The following is a 17,999-nucleotide window of genomic DNA, read 5'->3' as shown; positions in this document are numbered from 1 at the left end:
GGAACTAGTGGGCTCCTTAGTCCCAAGAGCCTGCTGGGTGGGAGGCATCATGCTAAGTGTTAAATGTCCTTGCTTTTTCAACACCTCTGGACTTCTCCCTGCCTTTGTCATTCCCATTTCTGGAAAGGTATGTCCTGTTTCAACCAGTATTTCCCTGCTCCTGCTACCTGCAACACTTGGCTCAATCTTACGACAGTGACAGTAAGTCACTTTGAGCTTCTGATTTTTTTTTCTTTCTTTTTTATTTTTCACCTTTGTCTTATATAAGCATAATTCTGTCCTCTTTACAAAAAACTCTCCTTTAACCCTATGTCCTTCTAAAGCTACTTAGCGATCTCTCCCTTTTCTTTTACTCTCCATTTTATTATTATTATTATTATTCCAGATAAGCCCTCAGTCTGCCCATCCGTGGAAAACTATTCCTGGCAAAGTCATCGAGAACATCCTGTTTCATCAGACATAGTGGCCGCTCTGCTTGAGTCCACGGCCTTTGTCCCCATTGACCACTTCTTCCAGAAACTCTCATTTCTTCTCTTTTCTTGCACTGTTTTCCTCATTTTCTGCCCAACCCTTCCCTCGATGGTTCTCTCAATTGGTTGTGCATCAGAATCACCCGGAGAGCTTGTTAAGTCACAGGTTGTTGGCCCCAACCCAGAGCTTCTGACTCCGCAGGTCTGGGATGGGGTCAAAGGTTTGGCATCTAATGAATTCCAGGTGATGCTGATGGATTCCAGGTGCTCCAGGAACCACACTTAAATGCTGAGTTTGCTGGTTTTTCAGAATGTTCTCTCTTTATGAGCTCTTCTTCGTGTCATTCATTTGAGATGGTTGGATGGCATCACTGATTCAATGGACATGAACTTTGGCAAACTCTGGGAGATGGTGAGGAATAGGGAAGCCTGGTGTGCTGCAATCCACAGGGTCGCAAAGAGCTGGACACAACTTGGCAACTGAATAACAAAATACATCTCAGATTCTGGATCATCTATTTCTGAAATTCCATCTCTCGTTCCCACTTCTCTCCAGTCTGGCAGGGAGATGTACTTTAAGACTGTCTCCAGTATTTCTTGAAAGAGGCACTTTTGGCATTTGGGATGTAGTGGTTCTCTGTTGAGTGGGGCTGTCCTCTTCCTTGAAGAATGCTTAGTAGCACCTAGCCACTGAAACAACCACAGCAAACATTTTGTAGCTGTGTGAACTTAGGCAACGTTAACGAACCTCTCTGAGTCTCCATCTGTCTCAACTGTGAAAAGAACTCCTTCACAAAGTTATTGTGAAGATTAGCAGTGAGAAACACTGAGCTCTTTTCTCTGACACAGATGGGGCACTCAGCAATTAATAGCTCTCTCTATGGGCTGATAATCTCTACCTCATATCACTGCAGCTGCCCACTTCCTGCTCACACAGTCTTGGTGCTCCAACCCTTGCTCATACTGCTATAAAAGTAGCTTCTAAGAGGCAGGGTTTAAAACACAGAGATCACTTTCTCCTTGGGCATCTTCATGTGTCTCCATCACACATACAGTAAACCTCAAGTCCTTAGCCTATGAATAGCCTACATATAACAGAATCTCGCCAAGTGAGGTTCAGGAGGCTTCTTCTGGGTTCTAAAGTACCTCATTCCTTTGTAACTTAATGAGGGAAATAGTCACCACTAATAGTAAATGACCTGGCAGAAATTTCTTTAAGCCTAGATTTCCTATTGCAAAATATCAGCAAGAGACACTTAAAATCATGAGGATTTTAGATCTGTCAATAAAGGATCAGGAAGTCATATAGAAGGAATAATTCAGAAGGTGAATTTTCTGAAGTTGTGTCTAAGGTAGCCGCACAATTTGTTGTTTAACACTATAGTTATATGTATCTATGAAACCTTATAAATTGTATTAATCACATAGAATATGAGCTTAATAGAAATATCTGAGCTGAACACACATGACATACATTTAAACAAGGAGACTTCACTGCCGCTCCTCCTGCTGCTTTTCCTGATCCAAGGCGGCTCACTTTACTTGTCCTCTTTGGAAGCTATGTTAGTTGTGGCTACGTCTACTGCAGTGTAAGACTTGTAACTGGGTCCTGGAAGAGCCTCAGTGTAAGGGGGAGAATGAGGCACTAACAAAATCTTGTTCCAGTATGCCTGGAGCCAAATTAATTTAAATTTGTCATTTCTTTTGTTTTTTTTTTTTTTTCACAAAACAGAACACACAAAATAATCCATAATCCCACATATCTGTGTTGTTTTTGTAAAACATCACATTACCACCTCAGTGGCCATCAACAGACAAATGGATGAAGAATATCGCACTGTGTATATACATACACATACGCACACAATGGAATATTATCCAGCCATAAAAAGAACGAAATCTTGCCATTTGTGATAAAGTGGATGGACCTAGAGGGTATTATGCTGACGGAAGTAAGTTAGAGAAAGACAGATACTGTATGGTCTCACTAACATGTGGAATCTAAAAAACAAAACAGGGACTTCCCTGGTGGTCCAGTGGTTAAGAATCTGCCTTCCAATGCAGGGCACATGGGTTAGATCCCCTGCTGGGGAACTAAGATCCCACATGCCCCAGGGCAACTAGGCCTATATGCTGCAATTACTGAGCTTGCGCACTCCACAGCCTGCTCACCGCAACTGGAGCGAAGCCAGAGAGCGGCAATGGAAACCCCACAAGCTGCAACCAAGATCCTGATGCTGCAACCAACACAGCCAAATACATAAATACACATTTTTAAAATAGTAAAAATAAAAAGGGACTTCCCTCATGGTACAGTGGACAAGAATCCACCTGCCAGTGCAGGGAACACAGGTTTGACCCCTGATCTGGGAAGATTCCACGTGTCACAGAGCAACTAAGCTCCTGTGCCACAACTACGGAGCCCACGTGCCTCAGCTACTGGAGCCCAGGTGTCCTAGGGCCTGTGCTCCACAGCCAGAGAAGCCACCGCGAGGAGAAGTGCTTGCATTGCAACAAAGAGTAGCCCCTGCTCACCACAACTAGAGAGAGCCCTGCACACAGCAACCAAAAATAAAATAAATTTTTTAAAAATAGAAAAAAAAAAAGAAAGAAAGAAAACCATTAACAAAATAGAAACAGAGTCATAGATACAGAAAACAAGTGGTTGCCGCCAACAGCCTGGGAAATCTTTTCCTGGTCTGAGGGTATAAATATCTGACCCTTACTCATGATTTTCCTATGCTCTGAATTTTCTCAAGGGCCTAGGCTTTTAAAACTAAAAACAGACTCTTTTTTCTCCCTCCTTCCGTCATGGTATTTTTTAATTTACAAAACAGTCTAGATGCCTAAGTGGGGCAAAATCCAAGAGGATGTATATGTGTATGTTGCAATGGAGGGCAGGGGTGGGTAGGGGAAAGCAGTGGTGTTGGTGGAGGGGACGAAGCAGATAGAAGAAAAAAAAGAAAACACTATCATTTACTATTTTAAGCCTTGCATCCATTTAAAAACTTCAACTTTTTTAGAGATGCTTGTGATAAACTTTCATAATATTTCAAGGAGGACATGGGTAAAGCTCATAATATTTGAAAATTTTAAGCTTTGGCCTATTATGATCTGTCAAAAAGAAGGTAAAGTGAAAGTAAAGTCGCTCAGTTGTGTCTGACTCTTTGCGACCCCATGGATTGTAGCCCACCAGGCTCCTCAGTCCATGGAATTTTCCAGGCAAGAATACTGGAGTGGGTTGCCATTTCCTTCTCCAAGACAGAGCCACTTTCAAATCCAATAAATACTCTTCATTTGCTTCAGCCATTTAAGAAATATTTTCAGAGCCTACAGTGTTTCAGGGTCTAGGTGCTAGGATATAGCAGTGTGCAAAGAAGAAAGAAATCCCTGCCCTTGAGGATTTTATTTTCTAGAAGGGGAAAACAGACAACCAAGAAATCAAGTAAAACAGAATGTAAGAAGATGATAAACACAATGGAGAGGAATAAAGCTGGAGATGTGGGGGAGAGGTTGCAGTTTTAAACGGAATATCAGTGCTCCTTAGTATTTTTGTTTTTGTTTAACAAACAAGAATGAGGGGCAGGATCTGACGGTGGGGAGGAGGCCCCTCCTTGTCAGGGATGAGCGGGTCTCACAGGACCACGATGACTCAACACAGGAACATCTTTGCGATGCAGCGGTCCTTGTTGACTGGCTTGGACTTCTTGCCCTTGCCACCCTTGGAAACCTCGGCCCACCTCTCCTTCGCGTTCTCCAGCACCATGTTGCAGTGCCCATCGGAGGCCTTCACAGCGTCCAGGAGCTTCCTGTTGTTGTGGCAGCTGATGGGCACCTGGGTGTTGTTCTTGACCGGCTGCGCAAGCACGGAGAGTGGCCTCGGGTTAACCTTCTCCTCCTCCCGCATCTGCAGCTGCTCTGGGATCGTCTCGCCCCTGCGTTTCTTGAGAAGGCCCATGGTGGTGGTGGCGGCTACGCTCTCGGGTCACTTCTGTCTCCTCCGTTTCCTCAGCCTCTTCACTGCCTGTTTCAGACTTTGATTTCTAAAGAGGAGGAGGCTGGGTGGCTCCCAGGCTCCATCCTTTCCTCAGAGCAGAGCAGAGTGGGGACAATGAGGTGTCTGCCATGGGGGTCTGGCTAGTCTCCATGCACCAGAGTTCCCAGGGTGCAGAAGGACAGTGAGAGGGGGCTCAGCTCTTTGGGAGGTGGTGAGGAGGATGGAGCCTTCTATCTGGGGAAGAGACTCGAGAATACTCTGGAAACATCAAGAAATCTCAACTTATCCCGCTCTTGGAGAGCATCTCCTGTTATTATGGAGAGGGCTGGTCTGCTCAGGTTCTTTGCCACATGGGTGGGACCTGTTGTCATGTGTTTGTCCCTCAGTCATGACTATTTGTGACCCCATGGACTGTAGCCTACCAGGCTCCTCTGTACATGGGATTTTCCAGGCAAGAGTACTGGGATGGGTAGCCATTCCCTTCTCCAGGGCGTCCTCCCAACCCAGGAATGGAATCTGGGTTTCCTGCATTGCAGGCTGATTCTTTATTGTCTGAGCCACAGGGGAAGCTCTCTGTTGTCTTGGGTTAACCAGTTGTCCTGCGTCTTCTCAGGACTCCTAGAAGGCTCCTAGGAGTTTTGAGAATTGGATGGAAAAAAAAAAAATCAGATAGTTAGGGCTCCCCTGACAGTGGGGAGCTCCAGTTATCCATATGTCAAAAATAAAATCAATGTTTTCATTGTAGGAGATTTGTTTTGGTAGCTTTATTGGATTAGAGTTTAAGATACATGCTTAAATATCTTTTACAAAGGATATCTTTAAGGACTGTCATTATAAGAGGTGCTTAGAAAAGGTAAGACAAGAGTCGTTACTTGCAGATATGTAGCATGAGATAATTATTGAAAATTTACTGTATCGTTATCAACATTTATGGAAGGCCTAATAAGTGTTTGCACTAAGTGGTTTCCACTCATTATCTCATTTAATCCTCATAACAATGCTGGGATAAGCATGTGTGTGTTAGTTGCTCAGTCCTGTCCAACTCTTTGTGACCCCATGTTCTATAACCCTCCAGGCTCCCCTGTCCATGGGATTCTCCAGGCAAGAATATTTGCGTGTAGAACAAGATGGCGCAGGAGCAGGTGGATGTGGGGTACATCTCTCTCCGTGGATACATTAGGAATACACCGTCAGACACAGAAGTGCATGCAGAACACCAGCTGAGAGGGACAGGAGTACCTGATCAGCAGAAAAGAATATATACAGCCACACAAGTCTCAGCAGGATGAAGGAACTAGGGGGAAAAACAGGAGTGTTAGCACTGGACCTGCCCTCCAAGGGGTGAGGGGTGGGGGATGGGGGCGGAGGGGCGCCGGGGACTGAAGGAGGGGTCTGATCCCCACATGGGTGCCATTGTGTGAATCAGAGGAGAAACATTTAAGGTTAAGAGTGAAACAACTGACCTGTGGCAGCCTAAATGGAATGGGAATCAGACAGTCCTTGCCATAGACACCCCGAACAGGGACGTAGGTCCCCTGAAAGGTGGAGCAGCTGGGAGCTGGAGTTTAGGGACTGTGGGATCCCAGTGCGAGGCTGCTGTTGACTGCGGAGAGTCAGATCCAGGGGATGTGAGGGAGGAGATTGTGGTGGGAAATGCCTGTGGAGGAAAGCCAGGCAGCCATGGAAGCAAGGTGATACTGCTGAGTCACGCATAGCGGGTGGAGCCATCACCATAGCCGCTCTCTCCCCACAAGCCTACATTGGCAGCTGAACAATAGAGAGGCTGGCCCATCAAACACGTGATGCACTGAACCACAGAGTAGGGCCCCACCCATGGCGCCCCTTTAAGTGCCTGACGCACCAATATACAGAGTGGGACCCCAGCCAGGGGGCCCCTCTATGTGCCTGATGTGCCAAACAACAGAAAAGGACCCCAGGCAAGGGAGCCCTCTTAAGTGCCTAAACAGGCGGAGATAGAGAAAGACTGGCCAAAGAGGCCTTCTGATTACCAGCTACAAGAGGCTCAAAAAAGACTCTGATAGGGCCATAACTCCTGCAGTGGAGGCAGTCCGTGTCCCTACACAATTGGCACCGCCAGGGTCCCCGTGAGCCAAGCAGCTGCACCACCTTCACACTCAATTCTCACTGGGGCAGAGCTGACACAGGCAAGAAAAGTCTTGCGTCTATGTACACAGGGTCACTTCGGTCGTGTCCGACTTTTGCAACCCTGTAGACTGTAGCCTGCCAGGCTCTTCTATTGGGGGGTTCTCCAGGCAAGAATACTGGAGTGTATTGGCCAATACTGGTTGCCATTCCCTTCTAGAGCATTATATTTCCTGCTGCCCTAGCCGCCAACCCCCGAGTACCTGGTGCTTCCAGAACCCCTGCGATCCAAGCAGCTGTACCACCTCAACACCTGGCCCTCCCAGGGGCAAACCCAAGCCCTCCAGGGCAGCCTCAGAAGCAAACCCTAGTGGACAAACCACCTACAGAGGTGGAAATAAAATCACAATTGAAACCCAGGGGCAGCGTGGCTAAGGAGGAGAACCCAAAACCTTCCCACCAGCTGTACAAGCTGCAGATTAAATTCACATGATCAACTAGGCAGACTCTGTGTCTATGGAATATACAAAAGGACATTGAGAGCTCCCACAAAAGAAAATGCACTAGTTCTGATAGCTGTGGACATTGGAGGCAAGAACACACAGGAGCAGGCCCAGACTAGAATCTGAGTGGCCCCCACAGCAGGTCCAGAGATCAGCACAGTGTTGGAGGGCATCCTAGGGAGGTGAGGTGGACTGAGACTCCGAGTGAGGGAAAGGACTTGGACAGCAGTGACTCAAGAAAACCACTTATTATTATGTTTTGACTTGTTCTGTAGATTCTTCTGGATTTTTTTTTCTTTTTTCTTTCCCTGCCTCTGTTGTAGTTGTCGATTTTATTGGCACTATGAAGTCTGATTCAGCTTCTGAGCTTATTTTTTTCTCAGTCACATTTTTTATCATTGTTATAAACCTCTGCCTCTCTGTTGGACTTGCAGTTCTGTGGAGTTTTCCTTTTCTTAAAAAGATTTTTTAAACCTATTATTAGTTTTTCTACATTTATTCCTTTGTTTGCCTTTCCTACTGTTCTCTTCCCCTTGCAGTTAATCTTTAATGTATATAAATCTTCTTTATCTATCTCTGTTTAACTTTGCATATCTATTCTTTCTTTCCTTTCCTCTCAACATATTTGTTAGTGTTGTTTTCATTGCTTTATTCCCCACTTGGCACCCTGCTTTGGTTTTGTTTTCCAGCTTGTGCTTTAGTTAGTTTTGTTCTTAACTGGTAAATATAATTTTTGATTTCCATTGTTTGCCGGGTCAAACTATTGTATTTTATTTTTGTTGGACTGTTCTGACTTTGCTTATGGGTGTATATGTATATGTGTATGTTCCATTATTTTAATTATCATTTTCCTGATTTTGTAACTGCCATTTGTCTGGGGTTCCTCTTTGGTTTCTCATTTTGGGGTATTTGTTTTAATCTCACTTAATGCCAAAGCCTTTGACTGTGTGGATCACAATAAACTGTGGAAAATTCTGAAAGAGATGGGAATACAAGACCACCTGACCTGCCTCTTGAGAAACCTATATGCAGGTCAGAAAGCAACAGTTAGAACTGGACATGGAACAACAGACTGGTTCCAAATAGGAAAAGGAGTATGTCAAGGCTGTATACTGTCACCCTGCTTATTTAACTTCTATGCAGAGTACATCATGAGAAACGCTGGGCTAGAAGAAGCACAAGCTGGAATCAAGATTGCTGGGAGAAATATCAATAACCTCAGATATGGAGATGACACCACCCTTATGGCAGAAAGTGAAGAGGAACTAAAAAGCCTCTTGATGAAAGTGAAAGAGGAGAGTGAAAAAGTTGTCTTGAGGCTCAACATTCAGAAAACGAAGATCATGGCATCTGGTCCCATCACTTCATGGCAAATAGATGGGGAAACAGTGTCAAACTTTATTTTTTGGGCTCCAAAATTATTGCATATGGTGATTGCAGCCATGAAATTAAAAGACACTTACTCCTTGGAAGGAAAGTTATGATCAACCTAGATAGCATATTGAAAAGCAGAGACATTACTTTGCCGACTAAGGTCCGTCTAGTCAAGGCTATAGTTTTTCCAGTGGTCATGTATGGATGTGAGAGTTGGACTGTGATGAAGGCTGAGCACCGAAGAATTGATGCTTTTGAACTGTGGTGTTGGAGAAGACTCTTGAGAGTCCCTAGGACTGCAGGGAGATCCATCCAGTACATTCTAAAGGAGATCAGTCCTGGGTGTTCATTGGAAGGACTGATGCTAAAGCTGAAACTCCAGTACTTTGGCCACCTCATGCGAAGAGTTGACTCATTGGAAAAGACTCTGATGCTGGGAAGGATTGGGGGCAGGAGGAGAAGGGGATGACAGAGGACGAGATGGCTGGATGGCATCACTGACTTGATGGGCGTGAGTCTGGGTGAACTCTGAGAGTTGGTGATGGACAGGGAGGCCTGGCGTGCTGCAATTTATGGGGTCACAAAGAGTTGGACACAACTGAGCAACTGAACCGAACTGAACTGAATGCCATAACAAACCACTTGTGGAATCTTTGTTCCTGACCAGAGGTCAAGCCCTGAGCCTTTGGAGTGGGAGCACTGACTCCAAGACCCTAGACTACCAGAGAACTAACCCTAGGGAGTATCAAATAGTGAAAACTCACACAAAGGAAATCACTTGAAACAAGACCCAGCATCACCCAACCACCAGTATCAGCTGTGCAGGATGCCTCATCTAAACAACAAACAAACAAACAAAATACAAACCCTATCATCAGCAGACAGGATTACCACCTCACTCAACCTTGCCCATCAGAGGAAAACAAACAAAACAACAAAAAAACTCAGCACAAAAAAGGAGACCTCAAACACAATAAGTTTTTTAAAACAGTAATGAAAAGGCAGAGAAATAATACACAAATGAAGGAACAAACTAGAAACACTGAAGTCCAAATAAATGAAGAGGAATTAGCCAAACTACCTGAAAAAGAATTCAGAATAATGATAGTAAAGATGATCAAAAACCTTGAAAACAAAATGCAGAAAATGCAAGAATCGATTAACAAAGACATAGAAGAATTAAACATACAGAGACAAACAGCACAATTACTGAAATTAAAAATACTCTAGAAGGAATCAATAGCAGAATATCTGAAGCAGAAGAATGAATCAGTGAGCTGAAAGATAAAATGGTGGAAATAACTTCTGAAAAGCAGAATAAAGTAAAAAGAATGAAAAGAACTGAGGATAGTCTCAGAGACCTCTGGAACAACATCAGACACACCAATATTTGAATTATAAGGGTCCCAGAAGAAGAAGAGAAAATGAAAGGGTATAGTTGAAAATTTCCCCAATGTGGAAAATGAAATATTCAGTCAAGTCCAAGAGGCACAAAGAGTCGCATACAGGATAAACCCAAGGAGAAACACACCAAGACACATACTAATCAAACTAACAAAGACTAAACACAAAGAAAGAATGTTAAAAGCAGCAAGGGAAAAGCAACAAGTAACATACACGGGCAATCCCATATGCTTAATAGCTGATCTTTCAGCAGAAACTCTTCAGGCCAGAAGGGAATGGCAGGATATATTTAAAGTGCTGAAAGAGAAAAATCTCCAACCAAGATTACTGTACCCAGCAGGGATCTCATTCAAAATTGATGGAGAAATAAAAAGTTTTTCAGACAAGCAAAAGTTAAGAGAATTCAGTACCACTAAACCAGCTTTACAACAAATGTTAAAGGGACTTATATAGTCAAGAAATAAAAGAGAAGATAAAAGATCTACAAAATCAACCCCAAACAATTAAGAAAATGGCAACGTATATATATCAATAATTACTTTAAATGTAAATGGATTAAATGCTCCAACCAAAAGAAACAGACTGGCTGAAAGGATACAAAAATAAGACCCATATATATGCTGTCTACAAAACCCACTTCAGACCTAAAGACACATATAGACTGGAAGTGAGAGGATGGAAAAATATATTCCATGAAAATGGGAATCAAAAGAAAGCTGGAGTAGCAATCCTCATATCAGACAAAATAGACCTTAAAATAAAGATTACAAGAGATAAGGAAGAACACTACATAATGATCAAGGGGTCAATCCAAGAGGAAGATATAACAATTGTAAATATCTATACACCCAATATAGGAGCACCTCCATACATAAGACAAACACTAGCAGACATAAAAGGAGAAACTGACAGTAATACAATCATAGTAGGAGACTCTAACACCCCACTCACACCAATGGACAGATCATCAAAACAGAAAATTAATAAGAATACACAAGTCTTAAATGATACATAAGATGAGATAGATCTCATTGATAGCTTCAAGACATTCCATCCAAATGCAGAAGAATACACCATCTTCTCAAGTGCACATGGAACATTCTACAGGATAGATCACATCTTGGGTCACAAATCAAACCTCAGTAACTTTAAGAAAATTGAAATCATATCAAGCATCTTTTCTGACCACAATGCTATGAGACTAGATATCAATTACAAGAAAAAAACGGTAAGAAACACAAACACATAGAGATTAAACAACACGTTTCTAAATAACCAACAGGTTACTGAAGAAATCAAAAAGGAAATAAAAAATTTGTAGAAACAAATGACAGTGAAAATACAACAACTCAAAACCTATGGGATGCAGCAAAAGCAGTTCTAAGAGGGAAGTTTATAGCAATACAATCCTACCTCAAGAAACAAGAAAAACATCAAATAGACAACCTAACTTTACACCTAAAACAACTGGAAAAAGAAGAACAACGACAAAAAAAAAAATTAGTAGAAGGAAAAAATCATAAAGATCTGAGCAGAAATAAATGAAAAAGAAATGAAAGAAACAATAGTAAAGATTAACAAAACTAAAAGCTGGTTCTTTGAGAAGATAAACAAAATTGACAAACTTTAGCCAGACTCATCAAGAAAAAAAGACAGAAGAATCAAATCAACAAAATTAGAAATGAAAAAGGAGAGATTACAACAGACAATGCAGAAACACAAAGGATTATAAGAGACTATTATGAACACTATATGTCAATGAAATGGATAACCTGGAAGAAATGGATAGATTCCTAGAAAAGTTCAATCCACCAAGACTGAACCAGGAAGAAATAGAAATTATGAACAACCCAGTTACAAGCACTAAAATTGAAGCTGTGATCAAAAATCTCCCCAAAAAACAAAAACCCAGGATCAGATGGCTTCACAGGAGAATTCTATCAAACATTTAGAGAAGAGCTAATGCCTATCCTTCTAAAACTCTTTCAAAAAATTGCAGGGGAAGGAATACTTCCAAACTCATTCTACAAGGCCACCATCACCCTGATACCAAAACCAGACAAAGACCACAGAAAAAAAGAAAACTATAGGCCAATATCACTGATGAACATAGATGCAAAAATCCTGAACAAAATTTTAGCAAACAGAATTCAGCAACATATCAAAAAGTTCATACACCATGATCAAGTTGGGTTTATTCCAGGAATGCAAGGATTCTTCAATATATGCAAATCAATCAATGTGATACACCATATTAACAAATTGAAAGATAAAAACCATATAATAATCTCAATAGATGCAGAAAAAGCGTTTGACAAAATTCAACACCAATTTATGATGAAAACTCTTCAAATAATGGGCATAGAAGGAACCTACCTTAACCTAGTGAAGGCCATATATGGTAAACTTACGGCAAACATTCTCAATGATGAAAAACTGAAAGCATTCCCCCTAAGATCAGGAACAAGACAAGGGTGTCCACTTTCACCACTATTATTCAACATAGTTCTGAAAGTCCTAGCTACAGCAATCAGAGAAGAAAAAGAAATAAAAGGAATCCAAATCAGAAAAGAAGAAGTAAAGCTCTCACTGTTTGCAGATGACATGATACTGTACACAGAAAACCCTAAAGATAGTATCAGGAAATTACTAGAGCTAATCAGTGAATTTATCAAAGTTGTAGGATTCAAAATCAATATACAATACACTTGCATTTCTATATGTTAACAATGAAAAATCAGAAAGAGGAATTAAGGAATCAATCCCATTCACCATTGCAACAAAAAGAATAAAATACCTAGGAATAAACTTACCTAAGGAGACAAAAGAACTGTACACAGAAAATTATAAGACACTGATGAAAGAAATCAAAGACAATATAAACAGATGGAGAGATATTCCATGTTCCTGGGCAGGAAGAATCAATATTGTGAAAATGACTGTACTACCAAATGCAATCTACAGATTCAATGTGATCCCTATCAAATTACCAATAGCATTTTTCACAGAACTAGAACAAAAAAATTCATAATTCATATGCAAACACAAAAGACTCTGAATAGCCAAAGCAGTCTTGAGAAAGAAGAATGGAGCTGGAGGAATCAAGCTTCCAGACTTCAGATTATACTACAAAGCTGCAGTCATCAAAACAGTATGGCACTGGCACAAAAACAGAAATATAGACCAATGGAACAAGATAGAAAGCCCATAAATAAACCCATGTACCTATGGGTACCTGATTTTTGACAAAGGAGGCAAGAATATATAATGGGGCAAAGAAAACCTCTTCAATAAATGGTGCTGGGAAAACTGGACAGCTACATGTAGAAGAATGAAATTAGAACACTTCCTAACACCATACACAAAGATAAACTCAAAATGGATTAAAGACCTAAATGTAAGACCAGAAACTATAAATCTCTTAGAGGAAAACATAGGCAAAACACTCGATGACATAAATCAAAGCAAGATACATGACCCATCTCCTAGAGTAACAGAAATAAAAACAAAAGTGAACAAGTGGGACCTGATTAAACTTAAAAGCTTTTAACTTAAAAACTTTTGCACAGCAAATATCATAAGCAAGGTGAAAAGACAACCTTCAGAATAGGAGAAAATAATAGCAAATTAAACAACTGACAAAGGATTAATTTCCAAATATACAAGCAGCTCATACAACTCAATACCAGAAAAACAAACAACCCAATCAAAAAGTGGGAAAAGACCTAAACAGACATTTCTCCAAAGAAGACATACAGATGGCTAACAAACATAAAAAGATGCTCAATGTTGCTCATTATTAGAGAAGTGCAAATCAAAACTACAATGAGATATCACCTCACACCAGTCAGAATGGCCATCATCAAAATGTCTACAAAAAATAAATGCTGGAGAAGGTGTGGAGAAAAGGGAAAGTTCTTGCACTGTTGGTGGGAATGTAAATTGATACAGCCACTATGGAAGACAGTATGGAGATTCCTTTAAAAACTAGGAATAAAACCACCATTTGACCCAGCAATCCCACTCCTAGGCATATACCCTAGGAACCAAAATTGAAAAAGACACATGTATCCCATTGTTCACTGCAGTACTATTTACAATAGCTAGAATATGGAAGCCACCTAGATGTCCATCAACGGATGACTGGATAAAGAAGTTGTGGTACATATACACAATGGCATATTACTCAGCTATAAAATGGAACGGATTTGAGTCAGTACTAATGAGGTGGATGAATCTAGAACCTATTATACAGGGAGGGGATATATATATACCTATGGCTGATTCATGTTGAGGTTTGACAGAAAACAACAAAATTCTGTAAAGCAATTATCCTTCAGTTAAAAAATTAATTAGTAAAAAAGTGTTAGTCAAAAAAAATAAATACTGGAGTGGATAGTCATTCCCTTACCCAGGGGATCTTCCCAACCCAGGGATCAAAGCTGAGTCCCCTCCATTGCAGGTAGATTCTTTACCGTCTGAGTCACCAGGGAAGGGGATAATCATAACTGTAAGTTACTATAGACGGAGTCATGGTCAGCAGCCTGAAGTCACACAGGGTTCCTCCCCAGGTTTGCTCTCTGAGAACCACCAGAACTTACTGCTGGGAAATCCTTCTTTTCCTTGTGAATAGTCGCAAGTATCCTGGAAACCAGCCAAGCCTTTATAGGAAGTCTCTTGTTCTGGACTTGGAGGGACAGGGAGAGAATATTCATAGTCTGGGGTAGAAAGAAAAATAGGAAATGGTCTCATTTGCTTTGAAATCTGAAACCACATGTCGAGTGTTCAAATCATTTCAGCCAAATTGGAGTTTTGTCTCTGTTCACTTGGACACTGCAGGCACATGTGGGGAGGAGGGTGGTCCATGTTTTCAGACCCAAACTCCTTTTCTTCTCTTACTGGTTCCGGGTTAGACCAGGAGGCCGGAAACCTGGATTTCAGCCCAGGCTGCTCTCTGGCTTCTGAAATCTTCATTGTCTTGAGTGTGGAAGTGGGGTCGGGGGAGATGGCACCACCTCCCTCCGAGCTCAGGTTGGCATGTAAACATGCTGCACACACATGCAGCATCACTGTTGTCAGGAAGATGCAGGGGGAGAGCTGAGGCCCTTGACAGAGAGTAGCCGTGCGCAGGATCCACGCAGCTTCCTTTTAAGGGGCCTGAGTGAGGGAACGGGTGTGCTTCTGAGCTCGGAAAGCTCTGCAAAGGTATATTTTTGAGACTGATGCAAAATCCCAGGCGGTGACATTCTAGTGACTCAGCCCAGTGGGCAGAAGTGATTTTAAATAATGACAGTATCAACCGTCTTCCTCCTCCTGCTCCTTCTGCCACGGAACACAAACTCTCTGGTCCTGCACCCACTGAGTGAGCGACTCTCTGCGGGCCTGAAATGCAGGCAGTGCTACACATAGGTCATGATGCAGCTCTCTGAGATGAGGGGGGAAAGCAACGTCCTTCTGTCTCCTCTCCCCAGTACCAAGCCCAGATAAACAAGGGGTGATAAAAAGGTCACCTTGTACATTCCCCAGTTTTAAACAGACTTCACAGGGAAGTGAGTTGTAATTATAGTTGTTACCATCAGAGATGAGGGCACTTGAGTTAATTAGAAAGGGAGGCCACCCAATTTTGGTTAGAAATTGGTAGTATTTTAGAGAGAAAGAAACTGCCGTAATTGGATGGGGGCAGCTTACAGATGTCTTTCAGACAGAACAATAGGGGGATCAGCTTGGGAAAGAGGACGCAGGTCGTGGCCAGGTTTGCAGCTCGTGAGTTTCTCCATGACCAGCACAGAGATGGACGCGTGGACCCCAAAACGGTGCCCAGTCTCAGGGTCCTGGCGACACTGACCAGTATCCTGGTCGCCCCTGGTGACCCCAGGGCTTCCGGAGGCAAGGGGCCAGTCAAGGATTTTGCTGGGGCTTTGGAAGGATGGCAGAGACTCTTCAGCTAGCAGCGGGAGGAAAAAGGAGGATGGTTTCTTAGAAGAGACCAACCTCAAGAATAAAAATGAGCTGGAGATGGAAAAGATGGGAATCAAAGCGAACACTCATCACGGAGGCCGTCACAGGAGTTGGTTAGAAATTGGTAGTAATTGGTGGAAATTGGAAGAAATTGGTGGGAATCTTGGGTTCATCCCTCACCTCGCTCACCCCAGACTCTGAGGCTCTGAACTGAGAGATGCATGACTGTAAGGATCGAATATTCACTGGGTACTGTCAGGACAAATGCTAATTAAAGTAAGAGGTTCCATCCCCCCTGTTTAAAAATAATGGAAGAGATTTCCCTCTTTTCCTTTTACTTTGAGCACTGACTTCAGAAACCTTGTCATTGTCAGGATCTGCTCTCTTCTTTGAAAGATGTAAATCCTTTTGAAGACTAGATTGGCATTTTGTCCCTTTTATGACCCAGGGATGTCTTCATCAGGCACCTCTTTGAAATGCGAATGCCAGGGGAGATGGCACCTGTCTCCCAGCATAGGTGAGTTGCAAAACACCCTCCTGTTATGAAGGAGAAGTTTGTTTTTCCTTTGGATAAAGTCATGTAGGTAACACAGACGGTCACCCCAATTACCAGGTAAAGTTAGGATGAGCTGTGTGTGACCGATGGTGCTGGCAAGTCCCCTGACTGCAGGACTAGTGGGGTTTATCCTGAGAACCTGTATGTAATGGGCTGCATCTGCATGGCTCTCTAAAAGGGTGAGATTTCTTTCTGCTTCTGTAATTCTTGATGGATTGTCTGTGCAGTGCATCACATTCTGGTTCAATGCTTATTCAATAACAAAACCGATTTTGTTCTCTACTGCATTTGGGAAGAGAATTTCTGGGTTGAGAGAAGATTTTGCTTTTAACTTCCCTGATGGCTCAGATGATAAAGAATCTGCCTGCAATGTGGGAGACCCAGGTCTGATCTCTGGGTAGGGAAGCTCCCTGGAGAAGGGAATGGCTACCCACTCCGGTATTCTTGGCTGGAGAATTCCATGAACAAGACGAGCCTGGTGGGCTGGAGTGCATGGCATCACTGGAGTTGGGCACCACTGATTGGCTAACACTCTCAGTTTCGTACTTCCCCAAGGAGTACCTACCATATATGTAGTATGTGCCTGACCTCCTGGATTAAGTCCATATTTCTAAGTTTAGTGTATACCACTTGGCTTTTTACAGCTGAAGTTCTCTCAAAGGACCTAACATTTTCCAAGGGATAATCTTAAAGCTCAGTGAAGGATCAGATATTCATTTGTGGTGGTTTCAGAAGGTAAGAGACTTGTCCAAGCTCATGACAACTGGAGAGAAACAAGGGATTGTTAATTCCTGGACTCCAGGGCTCTCCACTGCCATATCACCCATCCCTAGAAGCCCACATCATTTGGACTGTCACTGTATTACACTCTTATATAATTTATTTTATAGTCACTTGCAATATTCAGATTTTCCCCCAAGTTCCTGATCACGGTCTGCTTCATCATGTTGGATGAATTCTTTAAAAAAAAGAAGTTTGATCCTCTTCTAGGTAGGTGTGTGAGAGAAATGAGTGCATATTTCCATGGAATGACTTGTACATTCCTGTTTGTAGCAGTTTTATTCATGAGAACCAAAACCTGGACACAACCCAAATGCCTATCCACAGGTAAGTAGAGAAGACAATTGTGATCTTTCTGTACAAGGAGTCCTGCTCAGCCATTAGAATAAATAAACAATACATGTGAGTCCTTAGTGAGTCTCAAAAACATTACAGTGAGCCAGAGAAAACAGCCCCAAGATCACCATATACTTTCCACTTAGGTGAAATTCTGTAATAAGCCAAACTAACCTATAGTGAGAGAAAGCATCTCAGTGGTTGCCTGGGTGGAAGTAGACAAGATTGACTGCAGATGAGAATGAGGGAGCTTTGGGTGATAGTGGATATGTTTTATGTCTTGATTAGGATGGTGGTTGCACAAGCGTATCCATTTATCAAAATAACCCGAACACCTAAAATCAGTTCAGTACAGTCGCTAAATTGTGTCCGACTCTTTGCAACCCCATGGACTGCAGCACACCAGGCCTCCCTGTCCAACACCATCTCCCAGAGTTTGCCCAAACTCATGTCTATCAAGTTGGTGACGCCATCCAGTCATCTCCTCCTCTGTCGTCCCCTTCTCCTCTTGCCTTCAA

At 42.4% G+C, this 17,999-nt stretch overlaps 1 protein-coding gene across 1 annotated transcript; it reads right to left on the bottom strand.

Moving 5' to 3' along the window:
* Nucleotides 1-4,122: 4,122 nt before the first annotated feature.
* On the bottom strand, nt 4,123-4,428 carry LOC128059486 (small nuclear ribonucleoprotein Sm D2-like). Its single transcript, XM_052651909.1, has one exon. The coding sequence runs from the start codon at nt 4,426-4,428 to the stop codon at nt 4,123-4,125; it is 306 nt and encodes a 101-aa protein (XP_052507869.1).
* Between the last annotated feature and the right edge of the window lie 13,571 nt (nt 4,429-17,999).

This window comes from Budorcas taxicolor, chromosome 14 (genome assembly GCF_023091745.1).
Source record: "Budorcas taxicolor isolate Tak-1 chromosome 14, Takin1.1, whole genome shotgun sequence".
Taxonomy (NCBI): Eukaryota; Metazoa; Chordata; class Mammalia; order Artiodactyla; family Bovidae; genus Budorcas; species Budorcas taxicolor.
Note: the sequence above shows the minus strand (reverse complement) of the source record. Positions and strands in the feature narration are given on the sequence as shown.